Raw genomic sequence first — 13,618 nt, forward strand, 5'->3', positions numbered from 1 at the left:
TTTCCTCAGTTAGTGAGAAAGCAGTAGGAGAAGTAACAGAATAGATTGAAATCGAACAGACAACTCAACTGTAAGAACAAACAACGTGAAAACAGGAGTTGCAGAACATGGGAGGGTGCTGTGTCCCCCAATGAAGGCTTCGCGAAACAGATTTTACGGTAAGCGACCCAAAAATCCTGTTTTCTCTATCGCTTCATTGGGGGACACAGAAACCATGGGACGTCCCAAAGCAGTCCCTGGGGAGGGAAAGCAAACTTCCATCAGGCCAGCGGACTCACCACTGCGGCCTGCAGGATCCTTCTTCCTAGGCTGGCATCCGCCAAAGCGTAGGTGTGGACCCTGTAGAATTTCACAAACGTGTGAACAGATGACCAGGTTGCAGCTTTGCAAAGCTGCACTGCGGAAGCTCTGTGGTGCACCGCCCAGGAGGCACCCACTGCCCGGGTAGAGTGAGCTCTAATTCCAGGAGGGGCCACTCGATGTTTGACCCGGTAGGCTTCCAAAATGGCAGATCTGATCCAGCGAGCAATAGTAGCTTTGGAGGCCGGCTGACCTTTCCGCGCTCCATCTGGAATGATGAAGAGAGAGTCTGTCTTCCGCAAAGGAGTCGTCCTAGCCAGGTAGACCTTCATCGCCCTGACCAGGTCTAGCTTGTTCAAGGAGTGCTCCCGAGGGTCGAGTTGGACCCGGACAAAAGGACGGGAGAACAATATCCTCATCCAGGTGGAAAGTGGATACCACCTTAGGAAGGAAAGAGGGCGGGGGCCACAGGACCACCTTATCCTGGTGGAGCACCAAGAAAGGAGAGCGACAAGAAAGGGCCGCCAACTCTGACACGCGCCGGATGGAGGTGATGGCCACCAGGAAGGCAACATTCCAGGAAAGAAGGGAAAGGGAAACTTCCCTGAGAGGTTCGAAGGGAGGACCTTGTAGAACCTCGAGAACAAGATTAAGATCCCATGGATCCACAGGCGCGCGGTACGGAGGTGCCACATGAGCCACTCCCTGAAGAAAGGTCTTGACCTGCGGACGGGAGGCCAACGTCTTCTGGAACAGAATGGAAAGCACCGAGACTTGACCCTTTAAGGAGCTGAGGGCAAGGCCCGCATCAAGGCCTGACTGGAGGAACGTTAGGACAGAAGGGAGAGAAAAGGCCATGGGCGGAATGTCATTGGCCTCGCACCAAGCGAAATAGGCCTTCCATGTACTATAATAAATCTTGGAAGACGAAGGCTTTCTAGCCCGGATCATGGTGTGAATAACCCAATCTGAAAAACCTGAACGTTTCAGAACCGCGGTCTCAACAGCCACGCCGTTAAATTGAGTGGCCGAGAATTGGGGTGGCAAATCGGACCCTGAGACAGCAAATCTGCTCTGTCTGGAAGCGTCCGCGAGCAGGTTGACGATGTCCGAGAACCAAGCTCTTCTGGGCCAATCTGGAGCGATGAGGATGACCGGAACTCCTTCCGCCTTGACTTTCTTCAACAGCTTGGGAAGAAGAGGGAACAGGTAGGGGAACTTGAACTGAGACCAGGGAACGGTCAGAGCATCGGCGCCCACTGCGAGAGGATCTTGGGCTCTGGATACGAACTGTGGGACCTTCCTGTTCATGCGAGACGCCAGTAGATCTACGTCTGGAGTCCCCCAACGACAACAAAGCTGATGGAAGACGTCCGGATGTAAGGACCACTCTCCTGCCGCGAGGCCCTCACAGCTGAGAAAATCGGCGGCCCAGTTGTCCACGCCGGGAATGTGTACCGCGGAAATTGCTGGGACTGATATCTCTGCCCAGTGAAGAACCTTGGAGACTTCCGCTAGAGTAGAGGAACTCCGTGTTCACCCTTGGTGGTTGACATATGCCACTGCTGTAGCATTGTCCGTCTGAATCCGGATTGGCAGACCCCTGAGAAGTCTTTCCCAGTGAATAAGAGACAGATAAATCGCCCGTATCTCGAGGACGTTGATAGGCAGACTTGTCTCTTGAGTCGACCACCGACCCTGAACAGTGTGATTGCGAAACACTGCACCCCAGCCGTGAAGGCTGGCATCCGTTGTCACAATCTGCCAGTGAATCGGGAGGAATGACCGGCATAGGGAAATGAGGGGTGACGTCAGCCACCAATTGAGGGATTGTTTGAATCAGGGCGAAAAGCGAATTGGACGATCCAGGGACAGGATAGACCTGTTCCACTGAGACAGGATGGCCTGTTGAAGCGGTCTTGAATGAAATTGGGCAAAGGAGACCGCTTCGGCCGTCGCCACCATCTTTCCCAAAACCTTCATGGCTGACCAGAGAGATGGAAGCTGTGTGCTCTGCAGTGATCGTATGTCTCGCCGCAGAGAGAACATCTTCTCTTGTGGAAGAAAAACCCTCGCTCGACGGGTGTTGAACAATAGGCCTAGAAACACAAGGCGTTGTGTCGGAACAAGGCAGGACTTCTTTTTGTTGACGAGCCACCCGAAATTGGACAGGGTGTCGAGAAGGATGGTAAGACTTTGGCAAGTCTGGTGAAAAGACGGAACTTTGATTAGAATGTCGTCGAGGTACGGAAAAAGAACGAGACCTCTGCTCCTCAACGAGGCCATCAACGCCGCCATGATCTTTGTAAATACTCTGGGGGCGGTGGCGAGACCGAACGGCAGGGCGACAAACTGGTAGTGGTCCTGGTGAATCGCGAAACGCAGGAATTTCTGATGCCCGGAAAAGATGGGAACATGCAGACAGGCGTCTTGAATGTCTATTGAGCACATGAATTCCTGCGCTTCCATGGAAGCGATTACTGAACGAAGAGACTCCATTCTGAAATGTCGTAGGCGGACTCTTTTGTTCAGTAACTTGAGGTCCAGGATGGGCCTTTTTTCGGTAGAACAAACAGGTTTGAGTAAAACCCTGTGAAACGTTCTGACTCGGGAACGGGCACAATCACCCAGAAACTGAGGAGGGAGGCGAAGGATGCAAAGAAACCCGGAACCAAGGTAGGGTCCTTTGGAAGTCGGGACTCGAAGAAACGATACCGGGGCCGAGAGGTGAACTCTATCTTGTATTCCTTAGGATACAACTTCCCTGACCCAAGCGTCTTCTACTGAAGCAAGCCAGACGTCTCTGAAGAAAAGGAGTCGACCGCCCAGTTGGGAAGGCGCCTCGGGGTTCCGTTGATAGTCATGCTGAAGTGGACCGTCCAGTTCTGGACCTGGAGGATCTTCCCTGGGAAGAGTGAGACGCCAGGAGGGAGTGAGCCTAAAGGAGACTTTCTTCCTATCCTGGCGTGCTTGCGGCCTTTGTTGGTTGGAAAAGGATTCTGCCGACGCGAAGAGGCGGAAAGACCGAAAGGGCCGAAACTGACGTCTTGGAGGAGGTCTACGAGGCTTGGACTGAGGAAGAAGAGAGCTTGTGCTTCCAGTGGCGTCTTTAATAATCTGGTCCAGCTGGGATCCGAAAAGACGCGCTCCCTGAAAAGGCAGATTGGTAAGAGACTTTTTTGAAGACAAATCCGCCTTCCAAGCCTTGAGCCAAATTGTACGCCGGATTGCTACCACGTTGCTGGACGCTTGAGCTGCGCAAGATGCAGCATCCAAGGAGGCCGAGACCAGATAATCCCCTGCATGGGAGATCTGGTTGGCTAGCTCCGCCAAACGCTCTGGTTGGGCTTTATCTAAAATGCCCTGGCGGAGATCCTCCGCCCAAGTAGCTATATCCTTAGCTACCCAAGTTGAAGCGAAGGCAGGGCTCAGCGCCGTCGCATCGAACGCTGACTTTGCTAAGGATTCTATGATCCTATTGTTAGAATCCTTCAGAGATGCCACACCAGAAATCGGGAGGACCGTGTTGTTAGATAGTCCGGATACGGGAGCGTCTACAGAGGGAGAGGCCGACCAATTGTCGGTGAGCTCTTTTGAAAATGGATACAGCACGCCGTGGCGCTTCCCTCTTTGAAAGCGCCTGGTCGGATTTTCTCTCTCCCTGGTAAGGAGCTTGTCAAACTCCAAGTGCGGGGCGAAGACTCTGGAGGGTGTTTATGACCGTCTGAACGAAACCTCCTGATCTGAGGGTTTCGCAGGGGAGTATGTGATTTCAAAAGTGTGGTTAATCACAGCAATCAGGTTCTGTACCGTAACCTTCATGTCTGCGTCATGGTCTGAATCCAGCTCTAAAATCTCCTCGGATGGCGCGACCGAGAACGCCTCGCCTGACTCGGGTGAGGAGGCACGGGAAGGAGACTGCTGGGAAGGACTATGCGGTGAGATGGGGCGAGGGGAGGATTCTAGCCGGAAATCCAGCCTGGGCCTTTTGCGGCTCATGCTGGCTGGCTCAGATGGAACCTCTTGTGCCCTGCTGGATACTGTAGAAGTGTCCAGGGGCAACTTATCAAGAACGGCCACTAGGGACTGAGACACCTTAGTAAGATCCGCCACTGATTGTGATAGAGAAGAAGCCCAGCCAGGAATGGGGGATTCACTCTCACGGGTAGCCATAGGGAGCTCCTGGGTGGCGGGTTGAATGGGATTGCTGCAGTCGAGGCAGAGGGGAGTGGGCTGACCTGAGGGAAGTTTGCGTTTGCAAGAAGAACATGCAAAGAACTTGACTGAAGTGCCCGTGGGAGCAGGGGGGCGAGAATGGTCAGGCTTAGAGGTAGACATAATGGCACAGTCACTGAAGGAGTGCCGGAAGGTTGGGGGACAGGGAGGAGGGTGTCAGACTGCAGAAGCAGAGCTACTCACGGTCCGTTGTCCTGTGGATAACCCCAGTAAGCGATGCTGCGCAGCTCGTGTACTTGCAGGGTCGCAGGAGAGTGCGGAGTCCGGCTGCCAGATCATAGAAAATGGCGGCCGCCAGAGGAGACTGAGGGAAAAGCGCTCTCTTTCTGAGACGACGAAGGGCGGAGCTAACTGCCGCTTTGAGAAAAAGGTACTGCCCGCTGTAAAAGGTGGGCTGAGCACTGTGATAGTGCGACAGGAGCATGAGGAGAGGCGGTGGGCGGGCCTAGGACGGGCGGGAGGGAAGCCCACTTGAGAATGACGGCGGGGGCGTGGCCGCGACGCTGTAGTACTGTAGGCCCAAAGTGAAGACGGGGCCTAAATTAATAGCGGCGGCCGCCTGTCAGCACAGGGCGGCGCGGAGGTGACGCAGCCTGAACGTTGCTGAGAGAATCCTAGCCGGGGTGAAGGGAGCGGGCTGGAGGGCAAATGCGGAGGCTGCCTGGAGGCGCGGGACGGCCGTGGAAGCCCGCAGCGCTGCCGCAGCCACCCGCCCCAAAGAAGACGCTGAAGCTGCGACCGTGCCGCCTGAGGAGAATGGGGGCCCAAAACTCACCCTATCCCGGACCCGAGTTGAATAAAGGTACCTTGCTTGTCCTGAGTATGTCTGCGCCTCATCCAACCGACAGGCTCTGGTAGGCGAGTGGGTGGGAGACGGAAGGCAAGCACCCTCTGCATTGCCGACACGTATTCGTGTTGGCGGCCGCCCGGAAGAGCGGCTGGTCCTGCTGCGGAGAGCTGTGAGGATACGGGGTGGCAGTACACGCCGTACTCACAGTCTCTTTGTGGGAGTACAGATGTGACTATTCACTCTGTATCCCTCCGGATAACCTGAAAAGTAACGACGCACATCGAGGTAGATATGGGTCTAAAGAAAGACCCGTGTCCACCTCCTACTGACACTAAGCTAAACTGAGGAAATTACTGCCGGTCGGTGGGGTGTATACTGCGGAGGAGGAGCTAACCTTTTTCTATGCATAGTGTCAGCCTCCCAGTGGCAGCAGCATACAACCCATGGTTTTTGTGTCCCCCAATGAAGCGATAGAGAAATTATGTTCCAGTCCCTGTGGCTGCATGTCACACATGCACAGATTGCCTGTATGTTAGGCAATCCTTGCATGTGTTGCAGCTGTCGAACAGCCGCGAGACATGGAGCCGCGGAAACTCGAACATATTTTTCGAGCACGCCGAAGATACTCAATTAGCACCCAAGCATGCGCAGATAACACCTCATCCGAGCACGCTCGCTCATCACTAATAAGGATCGCACGCTTTGTGAAGCTCTCGACGCTTACCTTGGATGACTTTTGAACTTGATCCCCAATGTATATTTTCCTGAATTGCTCAAAGAAGCTCAGCATTGACAGCTCCAGCTTCTCGTTGCCGGCTTGGGCGAGACGTGAATCTGTGAGGTTCATCAGTTGCAGCACACTGTGGAGGAGAATAGATTAGTCCTGACTAAGTTAGGCCTCTGGCATTTAATAATTACCATTTCTATTTTGATATTGATTTCCGAGCTTAATAAATAGATTAGTTAAAGCCGACCTATCAGCAGCCAGAGTAGTGCAAGAAACGGGAGTGTGCAACAAATACCTATTTCAAGGAGAAATTAGTCATTTATTAACCCATTTGCAAATTAGTCCATGGCTCCTCTTATTTTCATGGCTGTTTGATTGACAGTGGATACATCGCCTCTGCTCTTGCCCAAAATCTTATGCACAATCCAATCTTCTTTTGCGCAGAACGTTGGCCATTAGAAAAGCGGTGCATGTGCGAGAGTTTGGACAGGTGCGGAGGTGACATATCACATCAGGTCTCCGCTGTCAATCAAGCCGGGCAGGGAGCACTTACAGTAAAAAAAAAAAACAAACAAAAACAATTAATTTACAGATAGTTATGAAACACCATCGAAATGAAATACATACCGACAAACTAACTCTCCATCCATGGCGTCCTGCTCATCAGTACTGGCAAAAGATACTCTGCCTCCAATCACCGCGCCAATAATGTAAACCAACCAAGTGAGCCGACCTACGAAAATGAATAGCAACAGAGTAAAGTGTGAAAAGATAGGAATTGCAGAAACAGCCAAGAGATGAGAAATATTCAGATACCACAGAGAAAGGCATCCGTGGAGGAGCCCACGAGCGCTGTGTACTGACCATGGCAATGCATTGACCTGTCGCGTCCGCTAATATGGGAGACTGTCTTTTCTCTGGCCAACTAACAGTGGTCAGGAGTGGTGGACCCCTCTCTAGTAGGACATACGGACAGGTTTTGTAAACGCCTGTCAGATTTGAACCTACCATTATATATAAAATCAGTAGAGTGCACATAAAAAAAAAAAATAAAAAAAAATTAAGTACATTGCATAACAGATTGTGCAGCAGTGAGGAGCAGTTGCAGTTCATGATGCTCGTATCTGTCCTGCTAATGATAGAGGAGCCGGCACTGTACTACCTCGTTACTGGGAGATAAAGCTCTGCCTCGCAGTGCACAGATAGGATCATTGTACAGCAAGGACTGCGGCGGCTCAGAATGTATTTAGATAAAACTATTCTTGTGCACTGGAATACTTTTGCTATAATACAGGAGATGCACTTTAATGCTGGAAAGGGCAGAGAGCCGCTTACCTTCCTGCACAGTCAGCTCCATGCTGGGGGCAGATCCGCTCTGCAGAAGCTCCTGATAGGTCTGAGCTGACTGGTCGAACAGCTGCACCAAAAGAGCGCACGTCTTGTCGTACTCGCACCTCCCGATGGTGGAGAGCTGATCCAGCTGCTGCTGTACCAGACCTGCATCATCTAAAGGGTCTTCCAGGCCGTCCCTGCAGAAAAGCAATTCGTTAAATGCTAGAGATGTAGATTATATATCGCCAAGAGCAAATTGCAAAAAACAGGATTTTTGGTTGCTTACCGTAAAATCTGTTTCTCGGAGCCTTCATTGGGGGACACAGGAACCATGGGTGTATGCTGCTGCCACTAGGAGGCGCTAACACTATGCACATAAAAAAAGTTAGCTCCTCCTCCGCAGTATACACCCCACCGACTGCAGTAAATTAATCAGTTAGTGAGAAAGCAGTTGGAAAAGCAACAGAATAGAGAACAGACAGACAACTCAACTGTAACTGTAACACAAAGGACAAATAACAGGAGTTGTATAACATGGGAGGGTGCTGTGTCCCCCAATGAAGGCTCCGAGAAACAGATTTTACGGTTTGCAACCAAAAATCCTGTTTTCTCCATCGCTTCATTGGGGGACACAGGAACCATGGGACGTCCCAAAGCAGTCCCTGGGAGGGAAAATCAAACTTCCACTAGGTCAGAGAACTCACCACCGCCGCCTGCAATATGCTTCTGCCTAGGCTGGCGTCCGCCGAAGCATAGGTGTGGACCTAGCAAAATTTTGAGAATAGAAGACCAGGTTGCAGCCTTACAAAGCTGCAGCGCGGAAGCCTTGTGGTGCACCGCCCAGGAGGTGCCCACTGCCCGAGTAGAGTGAGCCTTAACCCCAGGAGGGGGCACTCTGATCATGAGTCGGTAAGTCTCCAAAAGTGCCGATCTGATCCAGCGAGCAATAGCTGCCTTGGAGGCCGGCAGGCCTTTTCGCGCACCATCCGGAATGACGAAAAGGGAGTCTGTCTTCCGGAAAGAAGCCGTTCTACCCAAATAGACCTCCATCGTCCTGAATAGGTCTAGCTTGTTCAAGGAGAAGTCCAGAGGATGAATTGGACCGGGACAAAAGGAAGGTAAAACAATGTCCTCATTTAGGAAAGCGGATACCACCTTTGGAAGGAAGGATGGCGGAGGCCGCAGAACCATCTTATCCTGGTGAAGTACCCAAAGGGGGGAGCGACAAGGGCCCCAACTCCGAGACGTGCCGGATGGAGGTGATGGCCACCAGAAAGGCCACTTTCCAGGAGAGAAAGGACAGGGAAACTTCCTTGAGATGTTTAAAGAGCGTGCCCTGTAAGGCCTCTAAGACTAGATTGAGATCCCAGGGATCCACGGGAGCCCGACACGGGGGTGCTGCATGAGTTACCTCCTGAAGAAAAGTCTTGACCTGCGGTTGCTAGGATAACGTCTTCTGGAAAAGAATGGAAAGCGCAGATTCTTGACCCTTTAGAGAACTAAGGGCAAGACCCGTGTCCAGGCCCACCTGGAGGAATGCTAGAATAGAAGGGAACGAAAAGGACATAGGTGGGATGTGATTGGACTCGCACCAACTGAAATAGGCCTTCCACGTGCGATAGTATATTCTGGAAGACGAGGGCTTCCTAGCACAGATCATTGTGTGAATTACCCGATCTGGAAAACCTGACTCTTTCAGAACCGCGGTTTCAACTGCCACACCGTCCAATTAAGCGACCGAGAATTGGGGTGGCGGATCGGACCCAGAGACAGCAGATCTGATCTGTCTGGCAGCTTCCAGGGAGCGTCCGTGAGAAGGTTGACGAAATCCGCGAACCAAGACCTTCTGGGCTGAACCGGTGCGATGAGAATGACTGGTACCCCTTCCGCCTTGATCATCTTCAACAGCTTGGGAAGAAGAAGAAGAGGATGGAACAGAGAGGGAAGCACAAACTGAGACCAAAGAATGGTTACTTCTTCAACAGCTTGGGAAGAAGAAGAAGAGGAGGGAACAGAGAGGGAAGCACAAACTGAGACCAAAGAATGGTTACTTCTTCAACAGCTTGGGAAGAAGAAGAAGAGGAGGGAACAGAGAGGGAAGCACAAACTGAGACCAAAGAATGGTTACTTCTTCAACAGCTTGGGAAGAAGAAGAAGAGGAGGGAACAGAGAGGGAAGCACAAACTGAGACCAAAGAATGGTTACTTCTTCAACAGCTTGGGAAGAAGAAGAAGAGGAGGGAACAGAGAGGGAAGCACAAACTGAGACCAAAGAATGGTTACTTCTTCAACAGCTTGGGAAGAAGAAGAAGAGGAGGGAACAGATAGGGAAGCACAAACTGAGACCAAGGAATGGTCAGAGCATCGGCGCCCACCGCGAGAGGATCTCGGGTCCTGGAAACAAACCGTGGGACTTTCCTGTTCAGACAGGACGCCATAAGGTCCGCATCCGGGGTCCCCCAACGAAGGCAAATTTGGTGAAAGATCTCTGATGCAGGGACCATTCCCCTGCCGCGATGCCCTCGCGGCTGAGAAAGTTGGCGGCCCAGTTGTCCACACCGGGAATGTGCACAGCGGATATCGCTGGAACCGTCACCTCTGCCCAATGGAGGATTTTGGAGACCTCGGCTAACGCCAAGGAACACCGAGTCCCTCCCTGCTGGTTGTCATATACCACCTTTGTGGCATTGTCCGTCTGGATCCGGACTGGCAGACCCTGGAGAAGCTTTTCCCAGTGAAGTAGGGACAGAAAAATTGCCCGTATCTGTAGGACATTGATCGACAGAACAGCTTTTTGCGCCGACCAACGACCCTGGACGGTCAGATGATGAAACACCGCACCCCAGCCGAGAAGGCTGGCATCCGTCGTCACAACATGCCAGTGGACCGGAAGGACCAGCCCTGGGAGATGAGCGATGATGTCAGCCACCAATTGAGAGACTGTTTGACACGGAATGAGAGTCGAATCGGACGATGCAGGGAAGAGACAGACCTGTTCCACTGCGAAAGGATGGCCTGCTGAAGCGGTCTTGAGTCGCCACCATCCTCCCTAGAACCGTCATGGCTATACGGAAGGACATAAGCCGGGGGTCCTGCAGCCAGCGAACCTCCCGTCGTAACAGTATGCCTAGAAACACAAGACGTGTTGGAACAAGGCAGGACTTTTTTCCTGTGGAAGATCCACCAGAATCGGAACCGGGTGTCGAGAACGATGGTTAGACTTTCATGAGCCTGGGGCAAGGATGGAGCATTGATGAGGATGTCGTCGAGGTACGGAAAGAGCACGAGACCTTTGAGTCTCAAGATGGCCATTAACGCTGTCATATTCGTAAAAACCCTGGGAACAGTGACGAGACTGAACGGCAGGGTAACAAACTGGAAATGCTCTCGATGTATCGCGAAGCGCAGGGACTTCTAATGTCCTGAGAAGATAGGGACATGCAGATAGGTGTCCTGAATGTCTATGGACAAAGGATTTCCTGCGCCTCCATGGAAGCGATTACTGATCGAAGAGACTCAATCCTGAAATGTTGCAGATTCAGTAATTTGAGATCCAGAATGGGCTGAACTGCGCTGCATTTTTTCGGCACTACATACAGGTTTGAGTAGAAACCTGTGAAGCGTTCAGTTTCTGGTATGGGTACGAACACCCCCAAACTGAGGAGAGAGGCGATGGATGCAAAGAAACCTGGGACTGAAGTGGGGTCTCTTGGAGGTCAGGATTCGAAGAAGCGATCCCAGGCCGAGAAACAAATTCTATCTTGTATCCTGAGGATACAACCTCCCTGACCCAAGCGTCTTCCACCGAGACGAGACAGACGTCCCTGAAGGAAAGGAGACGGCCGCCCAACGGGTGGTGCGCTGGGGTTTTGTCGACAGTCATGCAGAGGTAGACCTTCCATGTGTTGACCTGGTGGATCTACCCTTGAAGGAAAGGGAGCGCCAGGAAGGAGTGGGCCTAAAAGAAAACCTTCTTCCTATCTTGGCACGCTTGCGGTCTCTGCTGGTTGGAAAAAGGCTCTGTCGTTGCGAGCTGATGGAAGGGCCGAAACTGCCGTTATGGAAGAGGCCGACAGGGTTCGGACTGGGGAAGAAGAGAGCTTGTTCCCCCTGTGGTGACTTTAATAATCTGGTCCAGCCTGGTGCCGAAGAGGCGGGATCCCTGAAAAGGTAGGCTGGTAAGGGACTTCCTTGATGATAAGTCCACCTGCCAGGCTTTAAGCCAAACCGTACGCCGAAATGCAACAACGTTGCTGGACGCCTGAGCAGCGCAAGACGCGGCATCCAGGGAGGCAGAGACCAAATCTGATTGGCGACCTCTGACAGCTGCTCTGGTTGGGCTCCCACCAGAATGCCTTGGTGGAGATCCTCAGTCCACTTGGCTATGGCCCTTGAAACCCAAGTGGAAGCCGAGGCCAGACCTAGCGCAGACGCGGCCTCTTCGAAAGCTGACTTCGCAAAAGATTCTATAATTCTGTCATTAGAATCTCTCAAAGATGCTCCACCAGAAATCGGAAGGACCGTGTTGAGATAGTCTAGCGACCGGCGAGTCCACGGTAGGAGAAGCTGACCAGTTGGCGGTGAGATCCTGAGGGAAAGGATATAACACGCCAAGGCGCTTTCCTCTTTGAAAGCGTCTGGTCGGATTTTGTCTTTCCCTGGCGAGAAGCTTCTCGAACTCAGAATGAGGAGCGAAGACCTTGGAAGGTGGTTTAGACTGTCTGAACGAAACCGCCTGATCTGCGGGTTCCGCAGAAGACTTTGATGCCAAATGTCTGGTTGATTGCTCCAATGAGGCTCTGAACCATATCCCTCATGTTAGTGATATGGTCCGAATCTAGCTGGAAAACGTCCTCATAGGGCGCATCCGAGAATGCCTCGCCTGATTCGGGGATGAGGAGCGGGACGAAGGAGGTCGTAGGGACGGACTGTGGGGCAAGATGAACGGGAAGAGGAATTAGCCCGGTGCACCTGTCTGGATCTTTTGCGTCTAAAGTTGCTAGGTTCCGATGGAACTTCCTGTGACCTGCTGGTTCCTGTGGAAGTCTGCAGGGACAACTTATCAAGCACGGACACCAGGGTCTGAGACACCCTGATGAAATCTGCCACAGATTGTGACAGAGGAAGCCCACCCTGGGATAGGGGCCATGCTCTCACGTGGGTCAACTGGGGGCGGTGGGAGAGGACCACAGTGGAGGAAGATGGAGAACGAAGTGGCTTAGAATTAGACATGATGAACAATCCCATTAAACGCTGCAGAAGGTTAGGGGACAGGAGATCAGAGGAGGGTGTCAGTCTGCATTGCAGAGCTACTCACGGCAGATGTCCTGTAGGAGACTTCCCGGCTGTAGAGAAGGGGTAGGCAGGTCCCAGAGATGGATTCGGCTCCCCTGTACACCAGCCGGAAAATGGCGTCTGCCAGGAGACGCAGGGCACAACGCGCGCACTGTAATGGGAGAGGGCGGCCAGAAACCGGGAAGCCCGCTCTCAGCTAAACGCGGGGCCCGGAGGAGCAATATGGCGGCGGCGGCTCCAGCCCACAGTGGAAGCTGAGGGTAGTGGGCGGAGCCTGACGCCATACAGGAAGAGGAGAGAGAGAGACACAGGCGGGAAAAAAGCCCGCCCGGAGAAGAGAGGAAGGGGGCGGAGGCAGCGCTGTAACTAGGCCCAAGATGAAGCCGGGACCTAGATAATAGCCGGCGGCCGCTGGAGCGGGGGCCTACGGAGGTCATAAAACAGCGCCAAACGGGTCCCCACAGTGGCGCCAGGGTGCTAAAAGTGGAGCAAACAAAGCGCCATGACGCTGCTTAGACAGGCTGCAAGGGGGCACAAACAGGGAGCCTTTGTGTGCCAAAACACCCTCTCTTCCCCAAAGGTTCTGCAAAGCAGTGCTGAGGCCCCCCAAACCAGCCGCAAGGTATGAACTGTGCTAGCCGCTTGAATAAAGGTTTTTTTTTTCTTCTTCTTCTTCTCCCGTTTTCTTCTCCTCTTCAGCACCTGGGGAGAAAAGAGGGACAGTACCTCCCCAATCACGAAAATCGGACGTCCGGAATCTATGTTGCGGGACGTCCGTTTCTCCTCGACCGACAGGCTCTGGTGGGCGAGTGGGTGGGAGACGGAGGCAGGACTGAGTATTCTTTCTCTTGCGGATCACCTAAACACGCTTCTGTGTTAGGGATTTTGGGGTCCTACCAAACAGACATATGAGGATACGGGGTGGCAGTACACGCCGTA

The 13,618-nt window shown here is 52.7% G+C and overlaps 1 protein-coding gene across 3 annotated transcripts in view; it reads right to left on the reverse strand.

The window, feature by feature from the left end:
• Positions 1 to 13,618, reverse strand: part of XPO7 (exportin 7) — a 44,041-nt gene that overhangs the window by 11,684 nt on the left and 18,739 nt on the right. For all 3 annotated transcript variants that reach the window (XM_073557114.1, XM_073557116.1, XM_073557115.1), the window contains exons 12-14: positions 7,389 to 7,582; positions 6,681 to 6,786; positions 6,051 to 6,186 (exon numbers count right to left, since the gene is read on the reverse strand). In XM_073557114.1, coding sequence (XP_073413215.1) covers positions 6,051 to 6,186; positions 6,681 to 6,786; positions 7,389 to 7,582 — 436 coding nt within the window. The remainder of the gene's footprint in view (positions 1 to 6,050; positions 6,187 to 6,680; positions 6,787 to 7,388; positions 7,583 to 13,618) is intronic.

This window comes from Dendrobates tinctorius, unplaced genomic scaffold (genome assembly GCF_039654945.1).
Source record: "Dendrobates tinctorius isolate UK_male_01 unplaced genomic scaffold, ASM3965494v1 ptg000245l, whole genome shotgun sequence".
NCBI lineage: Eukaryota > Metazoa > Chordata > Amphibia > Anura > Dendrobatidae > Dendrobates > Dendrobates tinctorius.